Here is a 14,785-nt window from a genome sequence, read left to right as displayed (position 1 = left end):
TTTTTTTCTCTTCCGCCAATAGCAAAAGCATTGGCATTTTGCTAATAAGTAGAGAATAACATTGGCATATGTAGGAAAGATAATACTTTTACCATATCATAAAATTTCTTTTAATATTTAGAATAAGATTTGGTCAGACCATTGATAATTTGATTTCTTAAGTGCTTAGTTTTAAAAAATTGGGTATTATAGACCTATTCTAACTTGTTTGTTCAATCTACTATTCATAGTTGGCCTCATTATCTGTAATTACGTACAGCCACGCCAACAAGAATGTCATAGCCGTTGGATCGTTCTTCGTCTCAAATATTAAGCACTGCCTCATTAATACTAAAACACAAATTATTTATTTTGTGTTAATTGATTTATTCATCTTTATTCATGTGATGTGTAGATTGCCTTTACAAGTAGTACGTATCTTCCAAATCCATCATATCATCTCACTATTTTGTTCGTTACTTAAAATTTCAGTTGCTTCTATAAATTCTCGCGACAATCCGCAAGGTATCATCTAGTTTACAAGATGAATGACCAACTTACATGCACCGTGATAAGTTGTGGTACCAACGGTGTAATTTCATCTTTATTGTTCTATATCAAGTCTGTTCAATTTTGTATGAGCAAAATAATGATTTCCATAAAAACAAGGGGAAATTAACATTTAAACAAAAAAAGAATGTTCTTTCCGGTTACGACTGCCGTTCCCTCTTCAACTGCTGCAGTGTGCCGATGGCCTTGTTGCTACCTCCATCCCAAAATATAACAACTTCTGGCTATAAATATATCTGGACATACAATTGTCCAGATTTATAGCTAAAAATGCTTATATTTTAGGACAGAGGGAGTATGTAATTTTTCCTTTACTTCCATTAAGGAGCATGAATAATCCCATCGAATGAAGAACTCCAGGAGAGAATTTACATCTGGCACTGGCAGGCCAAAAATTCTACAAGTATAGCATACAGGTTGAAGGGATCATCTCCACATGCTTTCTACAGATGCTACCGTTCAAAATCGAGATAAGGATTTTACACAAATTTGAGACCTGGTCTACCGTTTTTCTAAAATTTTCGCCCCAATTACATAGTGCGCACACCATTATGCACACATGCACACCACACTAACGCACCTGCGAGCGAGCGCACCCCCCTTACCACATGCTCACAGGACCTATCGTTTTTCTGACTTCACTGGGACTCCCTTGTACATGCCCACACGCTGCTTCAGGTCATCTCGGCGTGGCCTGGCGACTGTGTTGTTCGGATCAAAGAGGAGCACCTCCTCGAACGCCTTGAGCGCGGACTTCAGATCTTTCTTTTGCTCGTACGCGTCCCCGAGGTTGTTCCAAGCTGTCACATAGCCTGGCTGGAGCTCAACAGCCTTCTCAAATTGCTGGATCGCCTTGTCGAGTTTGTTATCCCGTTTGTAGCTGACTCCCAGGGCATTGTACACCTGACAGACAAGGTGAAACAGTTAAGAGGAAGAATGAGGGGATTCTACTTTATGCCTCATCTGGATGGTCTAGTGCATGGCCAGGATATTGGCCCACCAAATGACACCTTACGGAACATCCTCCAGATAATGTTTTGACACCTTACGGAACATCCTCTAATGTTTTGACCTTTGAGTCGAAAAGCACAATTGAAGAGAGCATGTAAGATAATGATAATCTGCAATTTGCATGCGAAATTCTCATCCCAGGTGAAGGACAGTTCAACTTTGGTCAGAAATTTCTACGTGACTGAGACCAGCACACATCATCTTTTTGCAACACTGTCAGTTTGTAGATATGTAACGTGATAGGGAAGTATGTTTTCCATTGATTAGATTTCATGATATTGTACCTAGCAGTTGAGGATATCTGACCTGTGCAAGATCTTGCTCATCTCTATCCCATTTTTGGATTGCTTGCTGTAGATATTTGATAGCGGCAGGGTAAAATTTTCTCCGTAGCATGACTGCTCCCAGCTCAAAATACTCAGTAGCACTTGCATCACCACTTCTCACTTGTTCCTAGTAAAGTTTTATGGTAAATTCCAGTCCAACCCACAGAGCACAGATGAAGATCAACATTTTTAAATGAGGCCACCATAGATGACATGGCAGTAACGTTCATTATGAAGCAAGCAGCATCAGGTATAAATTCATTTATACAAAGAAAAACTGATTTTCAGCAACTCTTATGAACAAGTAGCATCAGTTATAGGAGGATTTTCCCTCTTAATACCCATGTCAACTCTAAAACTCTTTATATTTTGGGATGAAGGTAGTAGCTTTCTTCCATTGTTCATTGTCTATAACAAACTGAACTTCTAAACTCAAAACTTTACGGTGATTCTGAAAGGTTTTGAATATAAATTTGACCTGTGGCAGTACAGTTCGAAATAGTGTTGGCAGAATATTTACCTGCAAATCTTTGGCAGAAAGATCAAGCTCTCGGCGGACAAGAACCTGACGGATGACGAAAAATGTACCAGCTCCAAGCAGACCAAGTAGTATGAGAAGATAAGACAACTGAATTCCAAGCTCGAATAGTTCCCCAACCTCATAAACCATGTTTAAATTTGTTCCTTCACTAGCCTGTGCTGTTTGTGCAAAACTTAACCATGCCATAGTGCAACATGGAAGTGCACCAAGTTGCAGCAGCAATTTGCTGCATCTCTTCGTGCCAAACGCTTCTGGTGAAAAAAGGCACATTGTACAGACATATATCAGAACAACTTTGTTCGCAACTGGATGGTGAAGTTTGTCTTTCAAAAAACAAGAGGGAGAAGAAGCCCCAAGTTTCATTTATCATAACTGAAAAACATGCTTACAGAGTAATTTTATGAGAGAATCCCTTATATACCACTAAAAATTTGTACGATCCCTTATATACCACTGAAAAGTGGACAGTATATGGAAGCTAGTAATTTTCATACACACCTCATAACATTTTATTTACCTAATAATTTTCATAACAACTCATAACATTTTATTTTAAGCAGATAATTTAACACCAAGAAGACTATACATAAGAGAGATTCATATATTTTTAGTTGACTAAACAAACATCATTCTCCAACTTCTACCTTTTCTCTTTCTCGCACATAATTTAGCAAGTACACATTATCCATGAAAATTTTTATATTAAAGTATCACGCAAGAGAAAGATGAAGTCATTAATAGAATCAGCTCCATAGCAAGCACTGAACTATGGTGCAACTGCAACAATAACATAACCTAAAGAAAAGAACCTAAGCTAATGCAAAAAAGCCACAAACTACAACCAAGTAGTACGATAAATAACAGCCATTATCCATGTGTTGATAATTATCCAACCTTAAGAATGAGACCTGCTTATATGTGCAGTGCCTAACTTCCACACTTTTAACTATGAAATCACATTATCAATGAAATAGGAAAGTTACATTATTTAATGGCCATCACAATCCAAACAATAAGGATGTTATACTGGCTCAATTACATGAGAACATGAACAACTTACAGAAGGAACTTACCTTCTTTTTTTGCTGGATGAAAAATATCTGCTTCTCTCTTGATACTCTGCCTTCCTTAGCAATAAGGAAACAAATCCCAAATAAGATTGATTTTGAAATTGAAACATGGTGAAAAAGTTACAATTGGATTTGAAAAGATAGATGAGTGAAATAATCAACTTTATGTTAGTGAAAGCACCCATACAAGTTCAAGAACATGCCTAGACATGAGTATACATCTTTAATGAATTCACTCCTGGCAGTGAAACACTAATCAAATTTAACAGAAGAGTGATAGCATAAGGATGATGGCTGGCAAAAGGTTTGTCAGGTTTAGGTGCTGCTCTAACACAAGTACAGGAAAACTCCAGACAAGCATTCTAGGCTTCTTGCCACTCCAGAATACTACTATGGTCCTATTAATAGATAAAACATGATATACAGACCAATTTAAATACCTACAAAAACTAGCCAAGACTTGCGAATATCATACTTATACCTCTCTAGAGCAGTAAGAATATCCATGCCCTTGGTAGCGAGACCCTTCTTGGCAAAAACATGGGCTGAAGCCACAAACTTTTCGTGTGAACGATGCACCCTAGAACTTAGCTCCCATCTAAGAGATTGCATCTGTATTAAAGAAAATATCATTACCATTTTATAACCGAGTGCATCTATACTGATTATCCATGACCCACAACAAAATTCTGCAGAAATAGTAATTAAGCACTTGCTACAGAGTTAAAATACATCAAGCCTACCACAATGGCATAATCTTAGATCCATCACCAAAATAAAGGACAGGACCAAATCTCTTAACTGACTACAGTTGTGATTCCAAAACTAACACACAACCACATGTCAACTGTCAAGTTGCTTAATATCTGCACACATTATGTCATTCCGTATTAAAACGTTAATTTATCAAATTGTCTTCAAAAAAAAAAAAAAAAGGCCAGGGCCATTCACTAGAGGAGATGCACGGCCAAGGCGATTCTAGGATTTTGAACATTTCCACCGAGGAAAACCAACCAAAGTACACTGTCATGGGATCACAGCTCGCTAAGATAAATTTGATCACACGCCAACAAGTGGACACTCACATTCACATTTCATCGAACACGCCGACTACTTTAATACCCGCACAAGCGCAGTATCCATGGAAAATTCAAGAGAAGAAGAGTGCACATACGAATCCTCCTGCATCATCATCGCCGGCGGAGAGAACGTGGGTGGGAACGAGGCCGTGGAAGGAGCGGCGGCCAGCGGCTACCGAGCGGTCGCCGCCTCCCACCTCGGACAGCCGGCGCCGCTCGGCGAGGGCGAGAGCGCGCGTGCTGGAGGAGACGGAGGCGGAGGAGACGCGGGGGAAGCGGGCGGCGGCGGCGAGGGGGAAGGCGGAGGAGGCCGGCGCGGCGGCGGAGGCGGAGGTGGAGGGGGCGGCCATCGTGGCCGGGGTTCACCGGAAATGGGAGCGAGAGGGGTTTTGGATAAGGATATCTCGGCTTTTGAGTTTCGACGAGAAAATCGATAAAATGTTAAAGGAAATGCCCAATTCTCAAAGTGTGTGTTTGGAATTTCAGATGGATTTCATTGGAATTAAACTAATTCCGTAAGATTTTTTTCCTTCATTTGATAAAATGCCAATGCTCAAATCTCGAAGTGTGCGTTACTATAGAAAAACGATTTTGTTATATATTAATCGACAAATTTAAAAATTTGACATATATAAATATAGTACTATCACAGTGTAATTATTTTTTAATTATATTGTAATTTGCATATAACTTATATAACTTATATGTAACTGCAATGGAATTTTGAAATGTTCGATTTGCTTTAAAATTCTTGCAAGGGAAATAGGAAATATTCACAATTCACGCACATGTGAGGGGATTCGGTACCACCGTTTTCACGAAAATAGCATGTCACATAGAGAATTTTGAAAGTTACATATAATTAACACTATAGTTACATGCAACTTACAATATAATTACATCATGATTCTACTATATTTACATCTGTCAAATTTTTTAGTTAAAATTTGACGACAAATATATAGCTAGTCCCATAGAAAAATGCTATATATTACTTAAATACTCCCAAATTCTATAAGAAATATTTCCTTCGTTTCATATTATAAATCGCTTTGACTAATTTTCTAGTCAAAATTATTTAAGTTTGATCAAGTTTATACTACATCCGTCCTATTTTAAATGCATTTGTGAATTTCCATGTCCAACATTTGACCATCCGTCTTATTTGATAAAAAACAAATAATAATTAGACACACATAAAGTACTACTCATGTTTTATTATCTAATAACAACAAAAATACTAATCATAAAAAATTTCAAATAAGATGGACACTCAAAGGTTGTATATAAACAGTGCAAAACTGCTATCTTTTTAGTATGGAAGTAATTGAAAATTATAGTAATATTTTCAGCATAAAATAAACATATTATTAAAATATATTCAATGGTAGATTTAAAGAAACTAATTTGATGTTCTATATTAATTCTTTTACAAACTTAGACAAACATAAAAAAATTGACTAGTGGGTTCAGATTACTGCCTAAATAAATCTTTCTAAAATTTAGCAACTGGCATTGCTAAAATTTTGACAAGTTGACAGTATTTCCAAGTTTTGGTAAGATATGTAAATGATATGGTTTAAAATGACATTACCTGAACAGTCTTAGGAAAAAAATTCAAAGCGACTTATAATATAAAACAAAGTCTTACTTAAGAATTTATTATGAGTAATTTCTTTAAACTGGTTTATCCATAGTGACATAATTTACAAGAATATGATGAATAATTCTTGCTTGTGTTGTTTTAATGGTGGTCCTTACATTTGCTCTTTTTGTTAGTATTGTGATAAATGCATATCCTCTGCTGTAACAGTGTCTGTCTTGAGTCTGTAGCTATATTAGTCTGCAGCTAGTCAGTAGATTACTGTATAAACAGTAATCTTATGTATGACACTTCAGATGGTGTAGTGTATTACTGTAGAAACTGATCTTGACCGTTGGACTTTCATCTAATGGTGTAGAGTTTGGCAGGGGCTAATGGGTTCTCCTTATTAATGGACCCTTACCAGGTCTTGTTTCTGGTTCCACCGCTGTGTGTGGGTTGTTGTGTGATGGCGCAAGTTCGTGTACTACTCCCTCTATTCATAATATAAGGAGTGGTTAAAGTTGTCATAGCCTCTAAAACTAATTTTTAGCTTATATTTTATCATATACTATAAGGTTTGTAGTAACAAAATTATAACCATATGAAAGCAAATTTAAATCTCGATATAATGATATAATTTTTAACAAATAAAATTCATTTCAAATTATACTAAGTGTTGGTTAAATGTTTTAAATGTTGAATCTTGAAATGCGTGCGCGGCCTTATATTATGGGATGGAGGGAGTACTTGCTATTCTTTGGCGTGTTTGACGTCTTTTTTCTTCTTCTATTAATGCAATGATAAGCTTCATCCTACGTATCCGAGAAAAAAACTAGGATTCATAAGTATTTTTTCATAAAAAAAGCTTTTTGATACAGTTTTATTTTTATTTTTTAAAAAGTATGTAGCATAAAAAACACATTCAGTTGTGTTAACGACCAAATTTGGTAATATCAGCATCGGAGATGAAGATGGGGTCGAAGCGGGGTCGAAGATAAGGGTTGTTGCGGAAACAGAGTAAGAATCGGCTAGAGTCCGGATCGGCTACGATTGGGATCGGCTAGGTCTGAGTCAGATTGGGTTAAGTGATACAGCCGATTCCGATAATACGACTTGTGTACGACATCAAGTTCGAATTGATGTGCTTCAAGATGATTGCCACGCATGGATAGAGTCCTGGGAAGGCAATTGTATCTATTAATTAGGATATTTATGTAAATTCCTTAGAGATAAATGTGGGCAAAAGTCTGCCGTAAAGACTTATGGTATATTAGAGTTTGTTAGGGATAAGAGTCGTGTCCAATATGGACATATCTTATAATTCTCGGGTATAAATAGACCCCGAGCCCTATGTAATGGATAATTGACACGTTCAATACAATTTCGGCGCATCGCCACCCTTTTTGCTTTAGTTTTATTTCGACGAGTTCTTGCTTTCGGGTTGAGCTGCATCGGTTTCGATCTTCAACAAGAGGTAAAACTTGCTATGGCGGTTTGTGTTCTCGAGATTAGTGCTTCCATCTTTACGATACTCTAATCTTATGCATGTAATCCGTCAAGTTATCATATATCTTGCATAATCCTTGACAATATCGTTATCTAACCTACAATCGTCTAATATCTGCTGCCAGAAAGCGGCCGATTAGGTTAAATAACGATGTTGGCTTAGATTTTATGAGATATCCACCACTCTATGAAACATCCAGCGGCTTGATTGTCTAGATATTGTTCTTCTTTTCATACTTAATGCTGTATCAGTTGAGTTTGATCTATTAAGTCGTGCTTAGAATTTCAATCTCTAGCCTGCCTACTGGTTGCCGATTAGGGTAGTATCGGAGTTTCAGCCGATCTTATCTGATCTAACTGCTTTTATCCTATATGATCGATTGACATGTTAGATCTGCCCTTTATGTTAAGATCTTGTTACATTTAAGTATATTAGGCTTCTGTTTGGTATATTCTATTTGCTTTAATATCTTAACACGAAGTGGTATCGGAGTATTAGCCGATACATGCTAGATCTACCTGATCGACTATGCTATGAATATATATATAATCTCATTATTAATATATATTTCGATCTAAATGATTTATACTGTCTTGGCAAGGTGACCGATCTATCCCAATCACTTGATTCAAGTATATATCGATATAAGGATTATATATTATTGATATCTACAGCCGATCGAATAGATTTAGTTCTGATTTGTTTACTTAACACTTGCCGATCGATTTACATATGACATCGACTCAAAGATAAATGATATGTCATCGGCATTTAGCCGATCGGCTATCATTTATGGATTTGATCACGGTTTCTTTGTCTTTGTTTCTTGTTGATTGCAGGATCAAATCAACTGGCACGCTCATACATTCGAAGGCGAGTTTTAGACCTGCACTGGAGTTAAGCAGATCTCCCAGGCCTCGTGTTTTCTATCAACACACTTTTGGCACGCCCGGTGGGACCGATTAGAAGTCAGAAGGTAGCTTCCCTCATGGTTGAGAAACCACCACTGTCCCCGTCGTCGGCCAGCCCGAGTAATGTTAAAGAAACGATCCAGAAACTCGGTTTGACTGACGTCCATGAAGGAAACGTTGTGCCCATTGATCCAGAGAAGCTCACTTCCGAACAGAAGAAAGACTTCGATGCAATGATGCAACAAGCACGAGATCAATTTTTAAGTTCATTCATGCAGACTCGCAAGGGCACATTTGTTCAGAAGTACAAGGTGAAGGTGGTTCCTGATAATCCTGGGATCAGTTCCTTTAGAGAGGGAGAAAAGAAACAAGTTCCAGATGGATCAGCCTAGCCGAGTAACAAAGGTGCTACTAATGGCTCTCTAGGAAATCAAGGCGACGACCCTCAAGGGGTCCATGGGGTGCAAGGTGACGGAGTCCACGGAGTTCAAGGTGACGGCACTCAGGGACCGCAATGGGGAAATCTTAATCAGAATGACAATGCATTCCAAGATTTTTTCAATAACTTTCAAGATCGGGTTGACTATGCCGTGTATAATGCTTTGATCAATCAATCTGGAGTATTAACTAATACCTTGTCAAATATGATGAAATCGGTAGCCGATGGTTCAATAGCTGAACATCAGGCTGCAGGCCCAGTTTATTTGCAAGGGGTTACTTTTCCAAATTATCAGACTTTGATTACCGATGTTCATCCACTTACTCAGGGAGTTCCTCCTATTGCATCATCAGCTCAACCGACGGTACCAGCATCGGCTCCGGCACCTGCAGCGCCGTCGTCAGATTCAGGTCAATTAATCAATCCTCAATTATTGGTAAGAGAGCAATCACAACATCCTAGACCGAATGTGACTCAGTTAACACAGGACCAGGTTGCATCTATGTTTCTACCTCCTCAGAATGCTATTAATTCGGCTCAACAGCAGCCGAATCAGCAAACACCGCCCAGGCAACAGGTTGTGCAGCCTATTCAACAAACATCCCCGATCCAGCAGGTCGTGCAACCAGTTCAGCAGACGCCACCAAGACGACCGGCTTTACAGCCGATTCAGCAGACACCGTTGAGACAGCAGGTCGTTCAGCCGATTCAGCAGCAAGCCTCAATGACCTAAGCCAGAAAATGAACTATAAGCCAGAAGCTGAGAAACCAGAAAATGAACTAGAAGCCAGAAGCTGAGAAACCCAGCTTTTCCAAATTCTCAGAAGCTGGCTACTAACCAGCTGCTTCTTTTTTTTTATTGGAAAACCTGCCAGGGCTTTGCCCAGCAGTTTAAATTTTATAAAGAATGAAAAATATCTACAAGGTTACAGAGTTACAAGAAGGCCACACATGAAGACTATAAGGTTTGTAACCAATTAAAAACAATTTGCTTTAAAGGATCCTTCATTCTGCACATATGCAGAAGAACTTCTTTGATAAAAAAGATCTCCATGCTTGGAAGGAGGGTTGAACATTCTAAAATATTAAGCCATTCCTTTGCTTCCATATGTGCCAAGTTACCAAAAAGAAAATTTCCAGGAAACCCCTCTGAGCAAACTTGAGTCTTGCTAGGGTGATCATTTGGAAAAACTCCAAATTATAGTTCCACTCAATTCCCAGGTGCTGCCAACACCTGATACTGAATGGACATGAGAAGAAAAGATGTAGCTTTGTTTCTCTGCAATTCGCATTGCACAAAACACATGTGAGATCATCATCTTCTTTGGCACAATGTCTTCTATCCAGCATATCTCTTGTATTGAGCCTATCACAGAACATGAGCCAGGCAAAGACTTTGATCTTCATGACACATTTTGTTTTCCATGATCAGATCATGGCCCTGGGGGGTTGCAATGCTGAGTAGTTGAGCTTATAGAATTTCTTAGCTGTGTACTTGTCTGAACCCCAGATAAAATAACCAGCTGCTTCTTAGAATCTTAAACTCCCCAAACAGGCCCTATATCTCAATCTCTACTATTAAAGCACGCCCGCTCCTCTCCATGACAGCCACCGTCTCCCCCGACCTCCCTCGAAAAAGCCATAGAAAACCAAATGGTTGTTAACGAAAGAACTAGTTAGGCCCAATTTTGAGCTATAAAAAACCAAATGGTGGTTAACGAAAAACTTTTATGCTCGATTCACACTACTAGCCGATTAAATCCAATGCTTTTATGTTTATACTCCCTCCTTCCAAAAATCTGAGACCTATTTCATTTTGGTTTCTCCAAAAATCCGAGTCATATTTGTAGTTACCATGTGCTAAATTAAATTGTTGATCGGAAACCAAAAAGCCATCCTAGTACTTATTGGTTGCATGTTCATTGGTTTTTCTACATGGTGAGTGAGTTAATTGCTTCTTGGTTTTGATGAAAAAGAAATAGGTATTAGATTTTTGGAAGAAAGGGAGTATTTAATAAATTGTATATGTAATTATTATGTGGGTTTATATGGGATGTTTGCATGTCAGGATTTAAGATATATTAATAATTGCTATGCTTGCATATGAATTTTAGGTGTTTAGTGGGCTGTAAGTATATGAAAGTTTGATAAATGTAATTAACTTAAGTGCTCTAACCAATAATTAATAACCTTTTTCATAAAAAAATTAATAGCCTCCCCAAAATGAACTCAAGTGTTGTACTAATAAACTTGACTTCAAAGAGACTTCATTCTAAGATAAAAGTATTTTTTTGGGAAGTTTGATTTAGTATTCAATTAGTATAAACTTAATTTGGTATCCGTTCCTACTTAAAAGAGAGGATTGGTTTATCAGCTCGAGAAGACATAAATGCATCATATTACTGTATACTAGTAACTCAAATATTTGAGCCAACAAAAGCCAGATATTTGGCTCATGGTAAAAGAAAAGTATACCCAGTATAGATCTTACTCACACAGATGGCCTTATAATCAACATTGCTTATTTGAAGGATCATTTACATATTTTCTTAAACTCACCAGTACATACAAATAGAAAGATCAGGATCGACATTGGGAAGATATACATGCGTACAAACAGAATTTGTGTCACACATTTCAAAATAAAACAGATCAGTAAAATCCATGTTCCCGACATTTACCATTGAACCTCACCTCCTGAAACGAAGAAAACCAACAAGAAAAATCAGCACAATATATGTTGCAACTCCTTCATATTCTTGCCTCGATTTTGAAGGAATCAACGACTGTATGTAGCCTATCCTTGATTTTCTCCCATCTCCTTTCGTTTGCTCCAGTTGTCAGCGTGTAAAATTTGCCTGCAAAATCCAAATCCACAGTGAAAATACAATAGATAACAGTGACTAGCACAGCATTAAGCAATCCTTGTGGATGCAAGAGTAGAAACAATATAAGCCGATGGAAATATGTCAACAGCAGACAATACTTTTAGCAGAACATCTTGCTGAGAGAAAAAGATGTCTGGTAGGAGTCAATACCATTTGCAATGGCAATTGCACCAAGCGCATGTCTCGTGAAATTTGGAGCTTGAGCTGTGAACTCAAAAGTGTAGTAAGTTCGTCCATCAACATCATTCTGCGCAATGACACAGATCTTATGAGTTTAATAATAAAAGAGTAATAAGATATTTCCCTTTGCAAAAGGGAACATGGAGAATAGTCAACAAGTTATCGTTTGATTCTTATAACCCAAAGAAAAGTACTAGATAGTCTGCGATCTATTATGAAGGTTTGACACTACAGTTGTGTTTATTTTTCTCTAGGTGATATGTACACAAGGTTTGTAGTGAAGAGTTGCAACATTTTATAATATAGAATAAAAAGATCACTCCAGGAACAACAAAAAAGGCAACACACTGCAGCAAATGCATATCATTTAGGAATAAGACCTAACCAGTTCGATCTTAGATTAAATCTGATATATATACAAACAAATAAAATAACCTGCAATTCTATGGGATGATAAAAATGGATTGATGCCAAAAGAAGTAGGCAGAAGCAGTTTTGTATCAACTGGAAATAACATAATATATATACAATGATATCCAACAAAAATACATTTCTGGCATCCCCATATTCTGTGTATTTGCATTTTATGATAAATGAAGATATGATCACTTATACTCTACATTAGTACTACTTCACATGGCAATTTCAATAAATGGCTGATAGCCTGTTGGCTCTACTTACCAGAAATACGTAAGTTTTACAATGCAACATGAATGAGGTGGATTAGAAATTCTGAATTGCATGAATAAATGGATAAAAAAGGCACCTCTTTTGCTTCAATTAACTTTGTCTTTTGCGTAGGTGCGGCCAAAACCTTCCGTATAAGAGCTTCAGCAACCTAAATACACATCATAGTGGATAAGATTTGGTACCTTCTCATCATACAACTGCAGAGACATGATGAAATGTTTGACAAAAATGAGATTAAAAAAAAACCTGATCTGGAGGACCAAGCTCACGGATGTCTTGCTTGTTGGTTGGAATTGTGTTGACGCTCACACTTTCCAAAGGCTCTATGACATCTTTGTACACCTTATCTTGCCCTTGAACAACCACTTCCTGGATAATTACAAACTCACAATGAAATGAACGAATCAAAATGCAACCTTGCATCATTGTGACCCTTTAGCAATGACGGTTTATTACCTGCCATCCAAATGGGTAGAGGAAGGAGTATCCATCCTTCTTGTCGGTGACAGGCAAGAACCCTTTCTTAGCCTCTGCTGCGTCTATACCACATCAGAATGGCACTCAGGCACATGGTTTCCGACCAAACAAACCATTCACAAGTCTGAGTGTAGTAGCTACTACACAGTCAAGCATTATCATACCTGTACCATTCTACACTGATATTAATATGGAAGAACAACTCACATGCTGCCGGATTAGGCCAAGAGAGAAACACGGCAGCGCCTACAGCGAGCAACATCCTCCGCCTAGAACTCTCCTCCACTTCTCTGTTGATGCTCTGCCTTAGCAATAAGGAAACAAATCTCAAATAAGATTGAGTTCGAAATTGAAACACGGTGAAAAAAGTTACAATTGGATTTGAAAAGATAGGTGAATGAAATGATCAACTTTATGTTTGCGAAAACGCACATACAAGTCAAAAAACATGCCTACATGTGAAAGTGCTCGGCGAGGGCGAACGTGCGCGTGTTGGATGAAGTCGAGGCGCAGGGGAAGCGCGTGGCGGCGACGAGAGGGAAGGCGGAGGAGGCTGGCACCGCCGGGGCAGAGGTGGAGGGGGTGGCCAGCGTGGACAGCGTTCACCGGAAATGGGAGCGAGAAGGATTTTAGAGGGATTTTTTTTTGTCGGAATTAAACTCAGCTACTGGTGTTTTATCGGAATACAGAAATGGGTGGCCATCGTGGCGGCGCACGTTTTGGAGATTCAGATTTTGGATAAGGATCAGCTTTTGAGTTTTGATGAGAAAATCAACAAAAACGAACAAATTCTGAAAGTGTTGGTTTGGAATTGTAGAGGGATTTTATCGGAATTAGACTAAATTTTTTAAAGCTTCAAAGCAAACCTACTATTGCGCACTTTAGGGCGACACTATTTTTTTCTTTTTCGATATGAGGGTTTTAAACCCATTTTATATAATTTCCATACAAGGATGCCGAAAGACCAAATCCAAAATGCGCCGCGAAACTCACGCTGCAGTTATTATAGTCCTGTCCACCAAATATCACCAAACTATCACCAAAATACATTATCAGTCTTTTAACTTAGGAAAATTTTATACGCATGATTAGCCTGTTTGACTCTTATTAGACAACCTTCATGTACTACTGTAATGTAATCCCGCACAAGTGCAGTATCAATGAAAAATTCAAGAGAAGAAGAGTGCACATACGGCTCCTTCTGCATCATCGCCGGCGGAGAGAACGTGGGCGGGAACGAGGCCGTGGAAGGATCGGCGGCCAGCGGCTACAGAGCGGCCGCCGCCTCCCGCCTCGGACAGCCGGCGCCGCTCGGCGAGGGCGAGAGCGCGGGTGCTGGAGGAGGCGCGGGGGAAGCGCGCGGCGGCGGCGAGGGGGAAGGCGGAGGATGCCGGTGCGGGGGTGGAGGTGGTGGCGGAGGTGGAGAGGGCGGCCATCATGGCTGGGGTTCACCGGAAACGGGAGCGAGAGGAGGGGTTTTGGATAAGGATATCTGTCGGCTTTCGAGTTTCGACGAGAAAATCGATAAAAAA

General features: G+C 38.7%; 2 protein-coding genes across 2 annotated transcripts; both read right to left on the bottom strand.

Annotated features, from left to right (window-relative positions):
• Positions 1-871: 871 nt before the first annotated feature.
• On the bottom strand, positions 872-4,984 carry LOC127786369 (tetratricopeptide repeat domain-containing protein PYG7, chloroplastic). The gene is made up of 6 exons (XM_052313754.1): positions 4,672-4,984; positions 3,979-4,109; positions 3,501-3,550; positions 2,407-2,678; positions 1,867-2,013; positions 872-1,452 (listed from the first exon to the last, which is right to left on the bottom strand). The coding sequence occupies exons 1-6, from the start codon at positions 4,924-4,926 to the stop codon at positions 1,171-1,173; spliced, it is 1,137 nt and encodes a 378-aa protein (XP_052169714.1). The 5' UTR covers positions 4,927-4,984; the 3' UTR covers positions 872-1,170.
• A 6,785-nt stretch (positions 4,985-11,769) lies between these two features.
• LOC127785912 (psbP-like protein 1, chloroplastic) lies at positions 11,770-14,692 on the bottom strand. The gene is made up of 7 exons (XM_052313253.1): positions 14,447-14,692; positions 13,461-13,554; positions 13,233-13,315; positions 13,023-13,145; positions 12,853-12,924; positions 12,057-12,153; positions 11,770-11,876 (listed from the first exon to the last, which is right to left on the bottom strand). The coding sequence occupies exons 1-7, from the start codon at positions 14,690-14,692 to the stop codon at positions 11,770-11,772; spliced, it is 822 nt and encodes a 273-aa protein (XP_052169213.1).
• Between the last annotated feature and the right edge of the window lie 93 nt (positions 14,693-14,785).

The sequence above is a fragment of the Oryza glaberrima genome, chromosome 10, assembly GCF_000147395.1.
Source record: "Oryza glaberrima chromosome 10, OglaRS2, whole genome shotgun sequence".
NCBI lineage: Eukaryota > Viridiplantae > Streptophyta > Magnoliopsida > Poales > Poaceae > Oryza > Oryza glaberrima.
This window is presented reverse-complemented; position numbering and strand designations above follow the sequence as displayed.

Coding starts and splice junctions, on each gene's coding strand:
- LOC127786369 (XM_052313754.1), bottom strand. CDS start 4,926: ATGGCCGCCCCCTCCACCTCCGCCTCCGCCGCCGCGCCGGCCTCCTCC. Junction 3,551..3,978: donor ATTCTTACTGCTCTAGAGAG/GTATAAGTATGA, acceptor TTGCTAAGGAAG/GCAGAGTATCAAGAGAGAAG. Junction 2,014..2,406: donor TTTCTGCCAAAGATTTGCAG/GTAAATATTCTG, acceptor AAACTTTACTAG/GAACAAGTGAGAAGTGGTGA.
- LOC127785912 (XM_052313253.1), bottom strand. CDS start 14,692: ATGATGGCCGCCCTCTCCACCTCCGCCACCACCTCCACCCCCGCACCG. Junction 12,925..13,022: donor AGCTTGGTCCTCCAGATCAG/GTTTTTTTTTAA, acceptor ATGTGTATTTAG/GTTGCTGAAGCTCTTATACG. Junction 12,154..12,852: donor AGTTAATTGAAGCAAAAGAG/GTGCCTTTTTTA, acceptor GTCATTGCGCAG/AATGATGTTGATGGACGAAC.